We start from the raw sequence: 19,911 nt of genomic DNA, 5'->3' as shown, positions 1-19,911 counted from the left end.
GCGCTTTGAGCGTCTGTGTGCTGCAGGCGTGGGTTTCCCCCTCTTCCCTCCGCAGCGTCTGTGAAGTGCACTCTGGAGTAAAGTTTGCGTTTGATCGCCGATCGCCTCACGCTCCGCACGTAGCACTGTCGTTAAGCCATCATCTCACTGGCCCCAAGCCAGGGCTCAGTGGCGCAGGGGCGGGAGGTCTTTCTAAACTGAAACAGCCTTTATTGATACATTGATGCACTGCGCATGTTTACAGCTGCTAATTGGAGACTTAATTTGAATATCCTTGACTGAACTAATTCACTGGCAATAGCCTTTTAAATTTCAGGTCCTGCCGCGATGGCATGCCTGCTCTTCACAGCACGCTAATCTCTTCTGAAACTGTATTGTCTCTGTGTGCATGCAAGGCACAACAACCGAGTAATGTTGCAGCCTAAAATGCAGTGTTAGGTCAGAGGAGGATGTAAAATAAAAATCTTACCTGATTTTATCATTGCAGGACATGAGAGAAGCACTGGGGAACTGGAGAAAAGCATTAATTGACATACATGCAGAAATATGTAGATTAATTAAACGTACAAGGAAGAAGGTTAATCCTTTTAACTATTAGAAGAAACAAAGATGCTCGCCGCAAAGACGGTTGCAATCCTATGGTAATTCTAGATTGGTTTCCTTCAACTTCAGCCTCTGGGCACAGCCAAGAGGAAATGGAATACTGAACATGGAGAATTTGGGTGGTGATCTGAAAACAAGAGGTGTTTTTTTTACTGGCCTTTAAAAAAACAGATGCAATGTAGACAGTATACAGTGGCAGGTGAATGCCTGGCACTCTTCTTGCCCAGGAAACCCCATGGGAGGCTGGAGAACTCCCTTTTTGCCCAGGAAACCCCAAGGAACGCTGGAGAACTCCCTTGGTCAGGTTCTTTCACAGCTTCCTGAATTGCCTCTTCACTTCAGGATCCCAGAGATCCCCTTCGCATTAGGATCCAGCAACAGGGACAGCTCAACAAAACTCTCCACTGCCTCCAAAGCTTGGTTCGCAAATGCTCCCTGTTCTCTTGGCAGTCGCATACCACCGACACGAGGCATGGCTGTTCCATGCCTTCCCACTTCACAGCAGCACTGCCCTGGCAGCCAGCTTGAAATTGAAGGGCATCCAGATTTATCTCTAAGTGGGTGTTCTGCTAAGAAAAGAAATAAGAGTCACAGGCTGAAGCTGTCCTTCATGTTAATGGGACTCTTCAGGCCATGAACTAAATTTTGTTGCCAATCATTAGGAAAGCTTCCTAAGCCCCATCACAGATTCATTTAATAGGGAGCTCATTTTTAATGTAGTATCAATCTGTGATTTAGCTTCCTTACAGACAGATTCCATAAGATTTGAAAGCTTATTATGGGCTCCTTGAGCTACCACTAGATAACATGCCAGTCATCAACAGCTGTGTGGCATGGAGATAATTCATAAGAAGATCTTTTATGGGTAGTTTTTTGTTTCTACCCTTAGTTCTAGAAGATTTTTAATAAGCAGGAGCAGTTTTCTACTAACCAGTATCTTTCCATATCTTTCCTGCAGATGAGAGCAGTAGTCTTTCCCACAATTCCCACTCTCAGGCTGTTCCTCAAAAAAATTCTCCAAAGTGTGCCTCTATGTACCTGGAAACAATAATCAAGCTGCAGTGGTACATACGAATAATCAAATAGAATAAAAAGGGAGAGATGAGATTTGCAGTTCTTGGAAGATCTGAATCTGATGATCAAGGTCGCGTACATGCAGGGAGAAGCAAGTACCAGACCACCTGGCTAAAATGCTATCCATGGAAACATGGTTTTTGTACACTTACAAGTACTAGCCCAGCAGGAGGGTATTATTAGAAAGAGGTGGTACTGGGCACTGCAGAAACAGCATTGTGTTGCTGAGAACTTTTGAACATGACTGTATCTTTACTTGTGTGGCTGCATCTCTGGCCATAGAAACGCCTTCTCCTTTCCCCTAAAATTTTCAGGGTTACTGATACAATACAAGAGCAAGAAGCAAAATTAGCTGTGATCGTCGCAATCTAAAGTGTAGTGCTTCAGAGATGAGTCACCTGCTGGTATAGGGTCCTATCAGTCTTTCATATCTTGTTTGCCATGGCGCGTTTGGCCCTTCAGCAGACAGCTGTCACCTGCATCCAAGGTACCGTCCTTGCGTGGGTCTGTTCCTGCAAGCTAATGAAGGAAGTGTTCAGCAAACTCTGCTGGTGGCTGAGTTTGCGGAGTTTGATCTGCTTTGTATTTCATGAAAGACAGTAACTGCCCCAGGGTTTCTGTTGTTACTTCTGTTGGCTTTTTTTTGCTTTTTAGATGCCTTCCATATGGCTTCAGTTTAGACCTCTGTATGAAGATGAAAGTTGAAGTGGAAAGGTGCAGGTGTCTTGCCCTGCCAAATTCTAGCACTTTCCCCAGTGTTTCTTAATGTCTAGGTACAGACTCCTTCCTCACGTAACTCTTCCCCTCTCTTGCCTCCACCTCTGAGCAAGAAGCTGATCAAAGAGGGTGGAGGTGGCTAGGTTTAGCTCTGTAACAGCTGCTTGATTGAAGACTGATAACCAGGTTATGGAGGAAGAAAATGAAGTACTGGTTTCTCATGCATTCTCACTGCTATAGTAGCCCACTTCATGTTTTGTGTGACTGAAATGAGCAGGGTTTTACCCCTGCTTGGAATTGGTGGCTCCTTTTCCAACAGGCGCGTTTGTGTGTGCTGATGTCTCTGATTTTTTTTTTTTTTTTCTGTTTTAACATAATTTTCTTCTCTCTGTTCCCTCCCATCTCCACAGAGTATTAAATTAGACCAACCTTCCTAGGTCATGCTTCAGTGTAGCAGTTGAGCGTTTTAACTTTTCATTAATTCAAACAAACTAATATTTAATAATGTTCATGAATATTTTATACTTAACCATTATAAGCTACACAGTAGAAAACACTTGGGCACAATTGGGTGCAACAAGAAAGTACTTAAGAAACACCCCGTTGTGCCTGTGTGTCAGACAAGCCTCAACTGAGAATCTCTTGTCTTTGATCGTGAAATGTCAGACTGCTCATGTTCTTTTATTGTAGAGCATGCTGTGTGCCTTTCCCTTTCTGGCTGTACAGACTGTGCGTGTCTACAAACTAAAATCAGGTTGAGCATGATATGCGCTCAGACCTACGTCAATCAGGTGAATCCTTGTAGTCCTCATTTCCTAAAGTCTGGTTCAAGTGTGGTGGTTTTTTTTTTTTGTTTGTTTGAGCTCAAGTTCAGGACTGAGAACCATGTCTTGGACTGAGATTTGGGAAACTTGGGAGTGTGCAGCAAAATAAAAATGTATTTGAAAGCTGCAGTGGTTAGACCACCGTTAATTCTTAATACCATTGTTTTCTAGACAACCATGACAGTGATATTATAGATCAGTGTTGCCTTGTGTCTGTGTAGTACCTGCCTTTCATCTAACAGACTTTACAAATTTCTGAATTTAACTACTTGATGTACAAGCTGTACGCAGGGATGATCTACACCAGGGTTCAAAAGTAGGAGCTGTGCAATAATATATAGGACAAATCAGGTACAGAAGGTGGAAAAGCATATTGTGGAGTCTTTAGCTTAATCTGGAAGGGCAGTTGGTGTTGGCAGGGTAGAGTTACAGAGGTCAAAGTTTCCTCTGCTGGTTGCGAAGGTCATACTAGTTCTGAGAGGAAAATACGGGATCAGTATAGGGTTTCAATACCACCTATACGGTCTGCACTAGGAGTACACTGGGGCCCTGGCTTACTGCTAGTAGGCACGGAGAGCATCTCCTGACCTGCTGCCATCACTGCTTCCTGTTAAGCACTGTTCATTTCCACTTAGGAGCATCTGCTAGCTGAGGGTATTCTCTGAAGCGTTTTGTTCCAAGTATCAGTCTACTCCAGCACTGCTTGTTTTATGAAATACAGCAGAATGATGCCGCACAGCATGGTCCTGGCTATCAGCTAAAAGGATTTGTTTTTCCCCTTGCTAGAGGCACTAGGAGGCAAGGAAAAATCCTCTCTAAGGAACTGTTGTTTTTTATCTGCCTCCAAACTTTGCTGGTGTCTTGCAGTTTGACTTGCAGATTTCTCTGGCTGACTTGAGTGTAATACTTAAAAACTGAATGATGAATAACTTATTTTTGCAAGCTTCTGTGAAGCGCTGAATTTACTGATGATTCTTGGTTCCTTACTAAAGCTGGTAATTACTGCTTGTTTAACTGGTAGTTGATTTGCACCCTCTTGGGAAACCTCACATCTCTGAAAATGACAGTGCAGAAACTGCAGTCTTGATTTGCTTTACATTTTCCAAGTTTTGTAGGGTTTAATTTATGACTGTTGACTAGACCACCAGAGCGTTGGTCTTCAAACTATGGGGGTATGTGCGACTGCAAAGGCATGCATTTGTGTATCAGAATTTTTGACTGTTCAGCTGTTTAAGACTAATTTTTTTTTTTAACTTATAATGGGGGTGGTGGTGTTACTGAGCTTGCTCTTGAGTGCTTACACTAGGAAATTAAGCCAACTAACAGCCATTGTAATGGGTTGTATTGTGAGGAAGAGAAAAGTTATGTACATTCCTGCTTCCTACTGCCTGCTATAGCTAGTTTAAGTTTGGAGTTGGTTAATGAAGGGAGGTGCTTCCAAAACCAGAGTGTGCTCTTCTGGGAGCAATAGTTGAAAGTATAGGAATTTTTTTTTTGTTTGTTTTGTTCTGACACTCAGCTTGCTCACCTGGTAAATGACTTGATTATTATGATCTACCCTCTGGTTTTTGTAGCTAGCCCATGCGCTGAACTGGCAAATACCAATTACCTAAATTAAGTCTGGGTCACGCATCTCATCTCCTGTTTCTTGTTTGCTTTGAATGAATCCAAAAGTAGTGCTAACAGCTGGAATCCCTGCTGAGGCCAGCTTGATCTGCTCTGGAGCTGCTCCAGCCAGTGCTCTGATAAAGCTTGATATCATTTCAACAGGCTCTAGGAGGACCAGAATGATTTCCCTTCATTGTTTAAGGTTTCATTCAAATATTTGTCACGCCAGGAAAAAGGATATTTCACTTCTGCTTTTCTCCCTTCACTGCTGCTACTAGAAAACTTTTTTTCTCTTTTTTTAAAGTTAAGCTAGAGTGTGGCCAGTGCTGTCGGATTCTATGGGGAATTGTTCTACTGCTTCATCCCCTGGGACTCTACGTTGCAGTTGCAAAAGGTGCACGCTGTAAATAAATAATGCATAAATATCTGAGTCAAAGCACATATTCTGCTAAGAGAACATATTATGTGGGGGAGGCTGGGGAAAACTCTGGCCCTCTGCCCAGATTTTGGTAGTAAGTAAAACACCAAAGTCCCTTTAAGGATCTGGCCTGCAGTCTGTTCTTCTTTCAGCAGCTTTTTGATTGTGGCATTAAAAAAATAGTAGTAATATTGGATTGATTTTTAGGCAGTTCAGTAATCTTGGAGTAATGTCTGCTCTCCAAAGAGACCTCCTTTGAGCCTCCATAATTTTGTCTTGTACATCAACTTAAAAATGAGGTATTATCAGTCAACAAAGTTTTATTCCTGCCATGCATCATCCCTCTGGTATGATTAGCAGAGTTGTGCTGAGGCGAGCCTCAGGCTGGCTGGGTAAGGCGTGCGTCCCCTCGGCAGCAGCCGCGCTCCCCCGGCACAGCTCTCCCTGCCCGTCCGTCTGCTGGAGTCGCTGCGCCCTCTCCTCTGCGCTTTTGGCTCCCAGGGTGTGTTGGGGTTGCATGGCACCCCCATGTTTTGGTAGCAGGGGCTATGTGGTGGCTTGTGTGAGGAGCTGCTGGCAGCTTCCCCCATGGCGATGGAGCCGATGCCAGCCGGCTCCAAGACGGACCCGCCGCTGGCCAAGGCCGAGCCCGTCAGCGACGGTGGCAGCGCCTGGGGGTAACGTATTTCAGAAGGGGGGAAAAACCTGCGCAATAAATCGCAGCTGGAGAGAGGGGTGAGACTGTGTGAGAGCAGCAGCCCTGCCGGCACCCAGGGCAGGAGGAGGCCGGGGGGCTCCAGGCGCCGGAGCAGAGACCCCCCGGCAGCCCGAGGTGCAGCCCCCGGTGCGGCAGGCTGTGCCCCCAGCCCACGGAGCCCACGGGGGAGCAGACACCCCCCCGCAGCCCGCAGAGGTTCCTAGAGAAAAATCTATTGCCTTTAGTAAAGCCTCTACTGTCAATCTCGTGTGCTGTCAGCTGTGCTCGGCAGGTTATTGTGGGCGGATCATGCAAGTGGTGCACAATCTCATCCTCGTTCTGTGGGACAGGTGTGTGCAAGACTCTTGTATCTGAAGTTAGGATGTTATGGGCTGGCTGGGTGGATGGAAAACTAGATGGGTAAAAAACTGGTTGGATGGTTGTGCTTGGAGGGTGGTGGTTAATCAGTCATATTATACCTAGAGGCTGGTAACAAATGGAGCACCGCAGGGATCTCTCATGGAACCTGACCTGTTAACCACCTCTATCAGTAACACAAAGCAAGTGGCAGAGTGCACTCTCATCAAGTGTGGAGATGGCACCAAACTGAGGGGGACCAGTTGATGCACTCAAGGGCAGGGCTGCCATTGAAAGGGCTGGAGGAACGGACCAACAGGAACCTTTTCAAATTAAACATGGACAATGCAGAGTCCTGCCCCTGGGAAGAAAGAGCCCCCTGCAGCAGTACAGGCTGGGGAGCAGCTCTGTTCCCTGGGGACCCTGGTGGTCTTGGTGGGCAGTGAGCTGAACATGCCTGCAGCGTAACCCTGCACAGCAGCATCCAGGGCACTGTTTACAGGAGCGCAGCACATAGGTTGAGGGGAGTGATTACTGCCCTCTCCTCAGTCCTGGGGAAACTGTATCTGGATACTGTGTCCAGTTTTCCAACCGAACTTAGCCCTTCATCTCCCATCACAGTTGTTGCTAATACTATCAAGCAATGAAAGTATGTGTCAGAGGAGTGGGAACAAGACTTCTATTGCCACAGCTCTATTGGAGTAAACTCCATGGAAGGTGACTGATATCACTTCCAAGTAGTCCCAATATTAAAGACGTGACTGAGACAAACATCGGGTATCCTGCACCAAGCAGTCTCACTTTCTCTTCCTTGCATCCTGCTTAGGCTGCAAATTGTGTGAACTCAAGTTTAATAAGTTTTTGCTCTAAAAACCCTTTTAAGACCTTGTGACTGTTGTGTGGTTTGGAGTAATTCATGTGAGGCTCGTCTCATCATTCAAGGTGAAAACTAAACAAATTATGAATTATGTGATTGTATCAGCAAGTCTGGAGATGATCAAAGAGAGAAGTATGCTTCTGAAAGCTGTTTGGTTAGTTCTGTGGTTCAGTCCATGAAAGCAAACATGCGCTGCCCTGTGCAAACACAGCACAAAGCTGCAGACTTTTGCAGACTTTGCTCTGTGGACTTCTACCCACATCTCCTGGGGACCCTCATTTTGTGTTGGACCATAGGGTTGTAAATGACAGGGACTGAAAGATATGAATAGAGGAGAATGGTGGTGGTAAAGCAATCCCAGGATGTCATGCCTGCTACTTTCATTATGACTGGCAAATTGGTTTAGCAATGACTGCTCATCTTTAGAAACCCAAGCAAAATTTAGGTGAAACTGCCTTTGAAGTTGCATAGCTTGTAGAGAGAAATAAGCTTGTATCATGTATACTAGTGTTTTAGTTTAATTCAGTATTTTTGTCTCCTACTTTATTGTATATATTGCGAAATATAAAAGATATTTATTTCATACTGGCTGACTCATCCAGTGAAAGAAGCTTGTGCAAAGATACCTTTTGTTGGTGTCAGCTGCAGGTTTTGCATTGATCATCTCAAAAAATACTGAGCCAAACTGGTGGTGGGAGAATGCTTAGCAAAGAAAAACTGCAGATGGGCAACCTGTAGGATTGATTTTTATTATTTTTTTTTAACTTAACGATCTTTTTATCTTTCAGGCTATGGTTGCTTGCTATCCTGGAAATGGAACTGGGTATGTTCGTCATGTGGACAATCCAAATGGCGATGGGCGTTGCATCACCTGTATTTATTACCTGAATAAGAACTGGGACTCCAAGGTGAGTAAGCCACAGGTTTGAGGCAGAACATGAAGGAAAAACTACTTCAGAAACAGAGCTCTGGAGCTGTCAGTTGCTTCTGTGAACTCTGTTGAACTTTCAAACAGCTGGTCCATTCTTCATTTCTACATTTATTTTCTTGGTGTTTATGGCAACCCTTTGGAAGTAAGAATCTGAACTGTTCCCTTAATTCTCTCTCCCATCCCACACACATACTGTTTTGTTGCTATAGAATGAAGCTTCTAAGCACTGGCCTGCTGGCTTTTACACTTTGTTTAGAGGAAAGAACAATGAACCACTAGAAAAGAAAACATAATCCACTAAAGAATAAGTGGATTCTGGAAGCAGAATAAAATGACAGCCCAGACTTGCGGCTCTAGTGTTCTTGATACTGTTCCTTCAGGCTAACATGCAGAAGATCTTCAAGTAGTTACTGTTGTGGCTTTCTTATTTATGAAGTGATGGGACTTAGTAAGATCATCGAGCACATAGCTTGGTTGGTCCTCTCCATCTTTGACTCCACCAGTGGGTCTCCTGACAGAATGGTGTGCTTGTAATACAGGGAGAAAGAAACTATAAGGCAATAAAGTCAGCCTTGAATTTACCATACCTTTATGTTAGAAACTGAATAAGGGTTTGTGAAATTACAGGATGACTCTTTACACTTTTATTGTCATAATGCGACACAAACCATTCATGTGGATTATCTATTAAAAGTTGCCAAATGTTTGTTTTGTCTCTAACCTGTCGTGGCCACTCTAGTTCGGTGCTCATTAAGCACATGTAAATACTATGAACCCCCAAAAGTGAGTTCAAGTTTAGAGGCAATGTCAATGAAAAACACGCTGTTTGTGAAAAACACGTTCCTTTATGGAGAGTATGACAGTGAAATATCTCAGTGTAATAAAATGGAGGATATGTGGGAGAATATGTGAATACCTAATTTTGTGCATTGCACTCTCACTCTAATAGTGAGGAAGCACCCAAGTGGATGAAGAAAGCTAACTGAAATCCAGGATGCTGGTGGAGAGTATTATATGTGTGTGATGGTAATTTTATGCAAATGCTGGAGGAGATGCAATATAACCATACCGGTCTTTGAAAGCAACCACGTTGCTTTAAACCTGGCCTGACAGTTTCTTACTGAGGTTTGCATGCCATGTGGAGGTGTGAAGTCGGGTCAGTGCTGGGCTGACAGCATCTTCCCTGCGCTCTGTGGTGCAGCATAAAAGCCTCTAAAGAGCTCTCTAACAGCAGCAGGGAGGAGGCAGAGTTCGCCTGCATCTTTTGAAGTTCTACTGTGCGTTCAGATCGCCAGACACTTTCCCTGGCACACTCGTGGCATGTAGAAAGAGAGAAATGATGTGGTAGAGAAACCAGGCTATGCCATAACTAGGGAAAAGACTGGCTGGGAGATGTAACAAACATCTCAGAAATGCATTATAAATCCAACAATAGATCAGACTTCAGTCTTCCCAGGGCATAAAAGTTAAATTTTATGTGATCAGATGCAGGCTCTGAGATACTGTAAGGAGGATCTAGCAATTGCTGGGATGAGGTGGAGCAGCTGGGAGGAGGCTGGGCAGGTGGAGCAGCCTTACCTGCCTTGTGGTATTCCCTGGTTCTAGAGACATCACTGGGAGCTCAGGAGTTCCCCAGTGTTTGTTACAGGTCCAGTGTTGTCTTTATCTTGGTTCATTTACTTTAGCCAGATGTTTATCCTCATAGAATCATTAAGGTTGAGAAAGACCTTTGAGATCAAGTCCAACCATTAATCCAGGGCTGCCAAGTCCACTGCTAAACCACATCCCTAAGCACCGCATCTGTGTTTTTTAAACCCCTCCAGGGTTTCCCAGGTGATTCCCCCACCTCCCTGGGCAGCCTGTTCCAGTGCTTCACCACTCTTTCAGTGAAGAAATTTTTCCTAATATCCAATCTGAATCTCCCCTGCTGCCGCTTGAGGCTATTTCCTCTTGTACTGTCCTTTGTCTGGGAGAAGAGGAAGAGACCGACCCCCACCTGCCTACAGCCTCCTGTCAGGCAGCTGTAGAGAGCGATAAGGTCCCCCCTGAGCCACCTTCTCTCCAGGCTAAACAACCCCAGTTCCCTCAGCTGTTCCTTGTAAGACTTGGGCAACAAAGCTGGTGAAGGGTCTGGAGCACTTCTCTGGACATGTTCCAGCACCTCTATGTCCTTCTTGAAGTGAGGAGCCCGAAACTGGACACAGCCTCACCAGTGCTGAGTACGGGGGGACAATCACTGCTCTTGTCCTGCTGGCCACACTGTTTCACATAGCAGCCAAGATGCTGTTGGCCCTTTTGGCCACCTGGGCACACTGCTGGCTCATATTCAGCCAGCTGTCAACAAACACCCCAGGTCTTTTTCCCCCAGGCAGTTTCCCAGCCGCTCTGCCCCCAGCCTGTAGCGCTGTGTGGGGCTAGTGTGACCCAAGGGCAGGACCTGGCACTGAGCCTTGTTGAACCTCATACAACTGGCCTTGGCCCATGGGTCCAGCCTGTCCAGATCCCTCTGCAGAGTCTGCCTGCCCCCAGCAGATCAACACTGCCCCCCAGCTTGGTGTCATCTGCAATCTCACTGAGGGTGCACTCGACCCCTTAGTCCAGATTGTTGATAAAGATACTAAACAGACCTGGTGCCAATACTGAGCCCCGGGGAACACCACCTGTGACCATCCACCAGCTGGGTGTAACTCCATCCTCTACCACTCCCTGGGCTCAGCCGTCCAGCCAGCTTTTTACCCTGTGTAGAGCACACCCGTCCAAGCCACGAGCAGCCAGTTTCTCCAGGAGGATGCTGTGGGAGATGGTGTCAAAGGCTTTACTAAGTTGCAGGTAGACAACATCCACAGCCTTTTCCTCACCCACTCGGCAGGTCACCTTGTCATAGAAAGAGATCACGTTTGTCAAGCAGGACCTGCCTGTTATAAACCCGTGCTGGCTGGGCCTGAACCTTCAGTTGTCCCACACATGCCACATGATGGCACTCAGGATGATCTGCTCTGTAACCTTCCCTGGGACTGAGATCAGGCTGATCAGGCCTGTAGTTCTCCAGATCCTTCTTGCATCCCTTCTTGTATATGGCTAACCTCCAGTCTGCTGGGACCTCCCAGTTTGCCAGGTCTGTTGATAAATGATGGAGAGCGGCTTGACAAATTCCTCTTCCAGCTCTCTCAGTACCCTCGAGTGGATCCCATCTGGCCCTATAGACTTGTGCATGTCCAAGTGGAGCAGCAGGTCACTAATTGTTTCCTCCCAGACTGTGGGGACTCATTCTGCTCCTCCTCATCCCCACCTTCCAGCTCAGGGGGCTGAGCACCCAGAGGGTAACTGGTCTTGCTACTAAAGATTGATGCAAAGAAAGCATTAAGTACCCCAGCCTCTTCCTCATCCTTTCTGGCAAAGTTCCCCCCCCAGCACATACATACTAAAGGATGCAGGTTATCCTTGGCCGTCTCGTGTCTAATGTATTTGTAAAAACATTTTTTTTTTTTTAAATCTTTTATGGCAGTGGCCAGCCTGAGTTCTAGCTGGGCTTTTGCCTCTCTAATCTTCACCCTGCATAACCTCATGATGTCCTTATAGTCCTCCAGATTGCCTTCCCCTTCTTCCAAAGGCAGTAAACTCTTCCTTTTTTTTTTTTTCCCTGAGTTGCAGCCAAAGCTCTCTGTTCAGCCAGGCCGGTTGTCTTCCCTGCCAGCTTGCCTTTTGGCACGTGGGGACAGCCTGCTTCCACACCTTTAATGCTTCCTCCTTGAGGAACATCCAGCCTGGGCCCCTTGGCCCTTCAGAACTATATCCCAGGGAACTCTGTCAGCCAATGCTAAAACATTATAAACTCTCTGGGAAAAACAAGGTGGCCAAGAGATTTAGTGTGTCATTTTTCCGGTGTTGTCATATAGCTATCTCTGTTATCATTAGATGTTTATTCCCCGTTTGTTGGGTGCTGAGGAGGGAGAAATAAGTAATTGTTCACATTGGTGTGTGGGTGTTCGTAGGTGTAAAATGCAACCTTTCATTTTCTTTCAGCTGCATGGTGGAATACTTCGGATATTCCCAGAAGGAAAGTCCTATGTAGCAGATGTTGAGCCAATTTTTGACCGATTACTTTTTTTTTGGTCAGATCGAAGGAACCCACATGAAGTCCAGCCTTCTTATGCAACCAGGTAAGCAGCATATTTGGTATTGATATTTGGCCGGGAGAAAACAAACCTTCCATTTTACCAATATTTGTACCTAAAATTATGGCCATCATTTGTTTGTTTAAGTACACATGTGCATTAAAAATAGATAGCTGGATTTGGAGTATTTTCTGTTTTTGAGTTACTGGGAATTCTCTCTTCAAATGAGGAAGAACAAGCTTGAATGATAAGATTCCTTGTGTGATGGAAAAAAAGCTGTTTTACCATTGACAGGAGAAATCTTCCAAGCCAGGCACAGTTATTTAGCTGGGAGATTCTGGGTTATACTTTTGCCCTCGTAACACTATAGGGATTCTTGGGGCTACCATCTGTCAACAGGCTATGAGAAGCTGATGTGACGCAGGGCAACCCCTAAGTTGCCTGCAGGCGTCCCAGAACAGAAAAAACAGGCAAAGGTCAGTAAGCTGCTTTTGCCCTCTGTAACCAGGGGCTGTGCATCTTTTATGCCTCCAAGCAGAAATTCTCACCTATATTTCAATCTTACTTAAGAAAACACATTTAAAACGCTGTCTGTATGTGTCTATAAAGACGTGCCGTTTGCATCTTGTTTTTTTATCTTCTAATTGAGTTTTGGTTTTTTGCTTTCTCCATGAGCGTAGAGCTCCAGAACTCTTACTTTAATAGTGAAAGTTGAAACAAATACGAGATTTCTTTCTTTTATAGATATGCCATGACTGTGTGGTATTTTGATGCTGAAGAAAGAGCAGAAGCCAAAAAAAAGTTCAGGAACTTAACTGGTATGTTTCTTTTATATGTGTTCACCAGAAAGACTGTAGTGCATTTTGATACTTTCGAAGTCAGAGACAGACTGGGAATAGCTCTGTAGCTAGATGGGTGGGACATTCATTTTCAGAAAGCTTTCATCTCTAATCACTAGTCAGTTGTTTTATGCGAAGTGGAGAAATAGTGACAGCAGAAGATTCAGGCCTGTCCCTAGTATCCATGATGAGCGTGATGGGGAACACGGGAGAGGTGATTTCTGATTTCTCTCCCAAATGGGCTGCTGAGACCGAGATTTTGTCCCACCCCAGGTGGCTGCTCCAGTCACTGGGAATCTCTAAGCTCTTGTTATTTGGGAAGTATATTTTGTCTCCTCCAAACTTTGTTTACAGAAAGTCATGAGACTTACACCATTTCATAATCATGTCCTGGCCGAATAGGTCCTGTCTTCTGTATTAGTGAAGGGCAGCTGGGGCCTGCAGTAGTGCAAAAGGGATTTGTCTTTAATATAGAAGTAATTTCTGAGGGAGCATATTCATGATGACCTTGGAACGTAGAGATTATGAGTTGGAAGGGAACTAAGTTTAGAATATGTAAGTTCGTCTCTTGGCGAGTAGTTGCTAGAGTGATCATGGTGGACTTCAACAGCTGCCTACATTCAACTGGGTCTCACAGAAAGCTTAAAGTCAGCCCAGAGGCATTTCTGCAGAAGCCTGGGAAGAGGTGACCTCAGCTTTCCTAATAGCAGCCACGCTGCCATAGTAATGGCATGAGTAGTGGACTGAGTTGTCCACATGTGCTTCAACACCCTGCCTGGGGCTATGCTCCAAGGTTTGCTGTTTGGAGCTGTTCGAGATCTGGTCTTCAGGGACTGCCTCAGGCAGTTCCTCAAAATACAATGTGGAAGGCACTTGTCTCTTAAAACGTGTGCTAGGCAGCTGGGGAGCAGCAAAGTCGTAATTAGTCAAATGCTTTTCAGAGCAGACTGTTGTTATCTCTCTAGCTGGTATGCAGAGCTTCAGCCTTAAAGGGGATCAGGAACAGGGGCCAAGAGTGGAGGGGGAAAGCATCACAGATCTACAGTCTGAAAGTTCATTGGGCTACTTAAATACTTCATGAGTTACCTTCAGTTTCAACAAGGCAAACGCACAAAACTTTGGCACGAATATCTTAATTCATACATGCATCATACGTGGATTCATACAGCATCTCAGTCCATGTAGTGAATTCGTATCACAAGTCTGAAATAGAAAGCGCTGACCACTGAAAACAAACCAACTTTATTCTGTTTCTGAATTTTCCAATGAATGTTGTCAGAACCCTCTGGCTAACTGCCTCTCCTTCTTTCATCTTTTTGATGTAGATGCAAGGAAGAAAGAAGCGCCTCTTAATGAAGACTAATCAACGGTTCCTGAACTCTTCGTGAGGAATTAAGATCCCAAAGATGACTTCCATTTCCAGCAAACATGGGCAAATTCTTGTTATACACAAGAATGTGCTGGTTGTGTCTAGCATGTGCATCTTATATTGATGGTACTTAAGGCAGCCTCCTGTCATGCGTGCATCTGGCAGAAGAAAAACTTGTTTTTAATTTGCCTTTTGCTGGAAAAAGTTACCAGGGTTTTTTAAAAAAAAAAAAAAAAAGGGGGAGGGTATCGCTAAGCCTAGTGGTAGTGGCTCAGCCAACTGGCTTTTGATCTCTCTCGTAACCAAGATAACGATCATTGGAACTAGTGGTAAAAACCTGAGTCTTATTTGCACTTTATAGGGGAAAAATAATCTAGCTCAATGGGAGGGAGTTTTACAAGTTTAGAATTTGTGGCAGACTGCTAATGGGCAAGGAGAGGTATTGGCAATGTGAAATTAAACTGGATTGTTGTAGGGTGTTTTCTTATGGTCTGTCCCACGTGGGCCTGTCAATGTACTGTTCATCACTCTGCTGCACAGAACATTGGCTCAGCTCTTCGATACCACGACTTTCCAAACAGATTTTTGTCTACACAGTCATTGCATTTCCTGGAGACTGTCTGCTTTTCAAGAGTCAAGTCCTAGCTGTGCAGTTGCACTGCCCTTTCTGTCCCAGGACCGATGGGGAAGTAGTTGTGTATTTGTCCACAACTTTGTTAAACCATTTCCTTTCTGTTCTGAGCAGGATGGGCTGTACTTTTTCTATTTTCATGGTTTTGTAAAGCAGCTGTTTTCTCCCAAAAGTTTGGTAAACTTGGAAGGCTGGTGGCACACAATGCCTTGGCACTAAAGACCAACACAACGGTAAAGTTAAGTGTTCCTTTTGTGACTTGTCCATCTGTTTTGTATGACACAGATATGAATCTGAAAGGAAAAGATATGTCTGGCAGTCTGACAAATGTATGATAAATAATGAGTAACTCTGACTTGATTTCTATGCTGGTTATCCTTAGTTAACACACTCATTTAACTTCACACATATGTAATTTGAATGAAACAGCAATTCCGTTTCAATTGATCTGTTATGCCAGGTAACTATTTCTGCTGTGCCCAAGCCACAAGATCAGAGTTACTCAAATGGCAAAGCACCTTTTTTTTTTTTTTTTTTCCCCTCTCCATTTTTTTTAAAACTTATTAGACTCAATGAGTAACTGGTAAGCTATTTCCAATCTGCCTAATCTTCTACAACCAGCACTTAACTATGCAGTTCAGAATAGCTCTTAATGAAGCTGGGAGCTGGCAGTGGGTGTATTTATTACTCACGCTAATTGTTCTCAACCTAATATTCTCACTTGCATTCATTTATTTTTTTTTTCTGGCTTTGTCAGTGCGTCTGTCAGACCCTACTAAATGTTCCAAATAGATGCCCTCTTCAGTGTCCCATGTTGTCTGGTGCCACTTGCCTGCAGCAGTGAAGGTGATCTGAACCACCGGCCCCTGCACCAGCTCACCGTGCTGTGCTGGGCTGACATGCTAGTGACGGGTCCGCGGGCCAGCTCTGTCCCACTTGAGCTAGGGAATGAAAAGGTAGTGTGCAATGGTAACTACTAAATGTCAGTGAAAGAAGGGCAACAACTGTATAGGACAGAAAAGAACCAACTTTCATGACATAAAAATGGTAATAGAAATGGAGTATTTTTAAGCAGTTCTGTCTCTTTATTTAAAAAAAAAAAAAAAAAAAAGAAAAGAGAAAGCTGGGCATCCTTCAGCCTGCCCTTGAGTTCTGAATGTAAATACAATAGTGCTAACAAATCCCTCATTCTCTCTGGCTTCTCCCAGAGATCCAGCTATGGTCTTATGGGCTAGACTTTGTTTAGCCTGACCACCATGCACCTTAAGAGAGGATTATGAGGGACCACGTGTGAGAACTATTCTTACAACTCAAGACTAAAAGACCCCCAAATAATCTGATAAATGTCCTTTAATATTAGAAAAAAAACATTATTCCACTACAGTTGCTTCTGAGCAGCACAACATAGACTTGAAGAAAACTTCAGGGTAACTTGAAATTCTCATTCTGTAGCGTTCCTGTGGGAGGAATATGAGTTAGGGCTCTTCCCAGAGAGTGAGAGGTAACCCTCTGAAAAATGGGAGGTGTAGAAGAAGGGGGCCCACATGATGATTACTTAAAAAGGAAGGGGGGAACCCAACCTGTTGTACTACTATGCAAAACTGATAATGGCATGTTAATTTGAAATTCTAACATGATTTTAAAAGGGGGTAAAACAGCTAAAACAGAGCAGAACAAGTCTTGTTTTGCCTTTAGAAACTGTAATCTTAAAACAAATGCACTAGAAAGGGATGTTAGCATACATCTCACTGGAGGCCAGAACAGTAGAAAAACTATAGGGTCGGAGGAGAAAGGCTTTGTATAAAGGTTGGAAAAGAAAGGTACTTTGGTTACCGCTATTGCTACCACCTGGCTTCAGCAGAGGTCAGCAATATGTGTGTGACGGATGGAGCAGTATAGATGCATTTATTGTAAATAAAGTACATATTTCCATTTCTAGCCAATATCTTCCTGATCGAGATAGAGCAATTATTCTGTGGCAGAACGCATTGTCTTTTTCTTTATTAACACGTATAATTAAGTACAAAAGAGGTTGAGGGCACAGGATTTTGAAACCAGTTCCAGACCTTTAGCTTGTTTCCAAATCGGTGAGATGATCTCCTGGAAGATGCTGTAGTTTAATTAGGGGGGAGGGCATTTCAAGGAGACTTTTCCCTTTCCTTCTGTTTTGTCTTCATGGCAAACACTTGGAAACATCTATGGCTCAACAGTGCTTGTCACCCGGTAGTGAAAAAGAGTGTTGTTATCTCTAAGACACTTTTAATCTTTAGTCCTCCAAAAGCTTTGCTATTTTTTGGTTTTTGTTTTTTTAACCTTTAGGTAATGTGCCTTCACCGTTCATATCTGTGAAGATGTTACATGCCACATGTGCATGTGATGCAAGTTTTTCATGGCTCTTTAAGAAATATGGTTGCCTTTCCAAATGCAATTGCATTGGCAAAATATGCAGAGCCACTAAGCCACAATTTCCAACAGGTGGTTTTTGTTGTGCAGGGAGGAAAAAGGCCAGGAGACAGTACTGAAAATCAAGAGACTATTTTTATTCTTAAACCTGTAGCCACTGGCCTTTTGAGCAAAGTAGCCTCTAATAAATCTTATTTTCTCTAGATTACTTCTGGTTCTATGAGGAATGGCCTCTGCAAAGTAGTGTCTAAAAAGATCTGTTCTTTTTTCCTTCTCTCTTTAAATGGTTTTAGTCCTTTCCTATTGTATTTTTAAAAATGTTGGAATATATTATATGTATTTTGTTGTTGTTGTTGCAAAATAGCTGGCTCTAACACCACTTGCATCTAGAAGAAAATGTATCTATTTGCAGGCAAATAACTAGTTCTACTTTGACTGTGATGTACTCCCAGCAGATATCTGAGAGTGAGTTATGACTACATCTTCTCTTGTCAGGTTGTATGCTGGTCAACAATGCTGGCACTTTGCATCAGATTGATATAGAAACCCCTTGTAGTATTTTACCATACATCACATTTTGTGTTACTATTAAAAAAAAAAAAAAAAAAAAAGGCAAAACGTGGCAGGAGTCAATAAACACTGGGTCATGTTAAACGTTGTCCTGTGCAAATCTCTTCGTCTTGTGTCTCACCATAGCTAGGGTTGCAGCAGGTGGATGAAGGGTGGTGGTGATGCACGGAGGTGACACCAAAGTCCCCAGCCACCGCTGTGCTCCGCTGCCAGGGGGAGCTCTGTTTGTTGCCATCAGCTTGGCATGTTTCCTTGGTCGCTTCCTGCTATTTTGAAGTTATTTACCTTGCTAGTGACCCTCTTCTTGAAATGCCCATTTGTTTTCACACTCCTGTTGAATCAGATAACATTATCGTGATTTAATTGTTGTCTGGTAAGTTTTATTTTTAACAACATTCACATCCTCCTCCTGCTACTTTTCCAGCCCAAATCCCACAGTTTTCTCCTGCAGTCGTGGGCCAGGCTTCTCCCTACTCCCACTAACATTGCAGTTGAATGAAAGCCAGGACATTTTTTTTACTGGTCTGTTAAAATGCTGTGAACTTTTTTGATTCTTTCGCAATATTGTGAATAGTGGGAGTTTCCCCCTCTATGTAAAAGATGCTTTCTGTTGTGGAAGGCTTGGATTTAATTTTGTTGTTGTTGTTAAAGAGAGGAGAGAATTGTAGGTAATTTGCCACTTTTTTAAGCATTTCTTTTACACCAAGGAGTGCCTAGAGCACGTGGAGAAGACCTAAGGAAAGCAGAGGGGTTTCTCTGCTGCGCATGCTCCTCACCGACTAAGGGTTTGTGGGGACAGCTGAAGAAGCAGCTGGCCATCCAGCTGCCACGGACTTATCTTTTCTCTGAACTCTGACTAAACTTTCTCTAAGCAAATGTGCTTGCAGTAATTGTTATCTTACAGCTATTTAGGGGTCTTTTTCCTCCCCCACCTACCCAATGGGGCATGGCTAAATATACTTGCACCGACAATTCCCATGACTTTTGAGAATGCATCTGATAGCAGAGGTTGCACTGAAAATTATGAAGTAGTGTGACAGTGGGAGAGGTTAGTAAAAATTGAGTCTCCTTTTCCCACATAATTTCATCTCTGTGGAGTACTTCCACTTCAGAGAGTGGGTAAAACTCCCATCCTCTTTCACAAAGGGTAGATGGATGTTTCTTTTTTAATCTGTCTTGTGGAAAAAGGAGCCAATTTCATCTGCATGTGTGCTTATTTGAAACAATGCTGGAGATGCTAAATAAACTACACTAGGCCAACAGCAATTCTCATGCGGTGGCAAACCCAGTCCTTGCCAGCATGCGGGTCTGCTCCTTTGCTCGACACCCACAGTGGTAAACCTTCCTTCTAGCGGTGCGAGAGGAGGTGGTTTGTGGTCCCTGATCTTAGCCAGCACCCTGGAGACTGATTTAGCAGGAGAGGAGTCAGAGTGTGGCTACCTGGTCCTAAAGGTTTTGGGAAAGTGTTAATCTGGCTGGCTTTTAAAAACCTACTGTATGGCTGGCTGGTGAGAAGCGTGGGAAGAAAAACCCGTAGTCTAAGCTAACAGAGGTCTGAAGATCACTTGTGGTTACATGTGGCTGCTCTTACTTTAATTTTGATGTTTTTCTCAGCTCATACCTGCTGAGTGTCTTGTGCTAAAACACCTCAGAATAGCAAAATTGGAATGGGGGTTTGAACTAGAGCACTTAAGGGGAAAGAGATCTCCAAACAGCAGAGTCAGTACATTTAAACAGAAGGGTTTCCGTGCCTGAATGTGTCTCTTTTTTCCCAACTCTGTCAGTCTGATTAATAAAAAATACTATCTCCCCTTACAAGCCTTGCCTCTCCGATACAGCTGCTGCTGTTTAGTAACTTCCAGAACTGTGGACTTAGAG

General features: G+C 44.1%; 1 protein-coding gene across 1 annotated transcript in view; it reads left to right on the top strand.

The window, feature by feature from the left end:
• Positions 1 to 18,117, top strand: part of EGLN3 (egl-9 family hypoxia inducible factor 3) — a 31,554-nt gene extending 13,437 nt beyond the window's left edge. The window contains exons 2-5 of the mRNA XM_040600682.1: positions 7,964 to 8,083; positions 12,130 to 12,266; positions 12,966 to 13,039; positions 14,386 to 18,117. Of these exons, the coding sequence (XP_040456616.1) occupies positions 7,964 to 8,083; positions 12,130 to 12,266; positions 12,966 to 13,039; positions 14,386 to 14,423 (369 nt within the window). The 3' untranslated portion in view covers positions 14,424 to 18,117. The remainder of the gene's footprint in view (positions 1 to 7,963; positions 8,084 to 12,129; positions 12,267 to 12,965; positions 13,040 to 14,385) is intronic.
• The last annotated feature ends 1,794 nt before the right edge of the window (positions 18,118 to 19,911 follow it).

Source organism: Falco naumanni, chromosome 7 (assembly GCF_017639655.2).
Source record: "Falco naumanni isolate bFalNau1 chromosome 7, bFalNau1.pat, whole genome shotgun sequence".
In the NCBI taxonomy this organism is placed as follows: domain Eukaryota; kingdom Metazoa; phylum Chordata; class Aves; order Falconiformes; family Falconidae; genus Falco; species Falco naumanni.
Note: the sequence above shows the minus strand (reverse complement) of the source record. Positions and strands in the feature narration are given on the sequence as shown.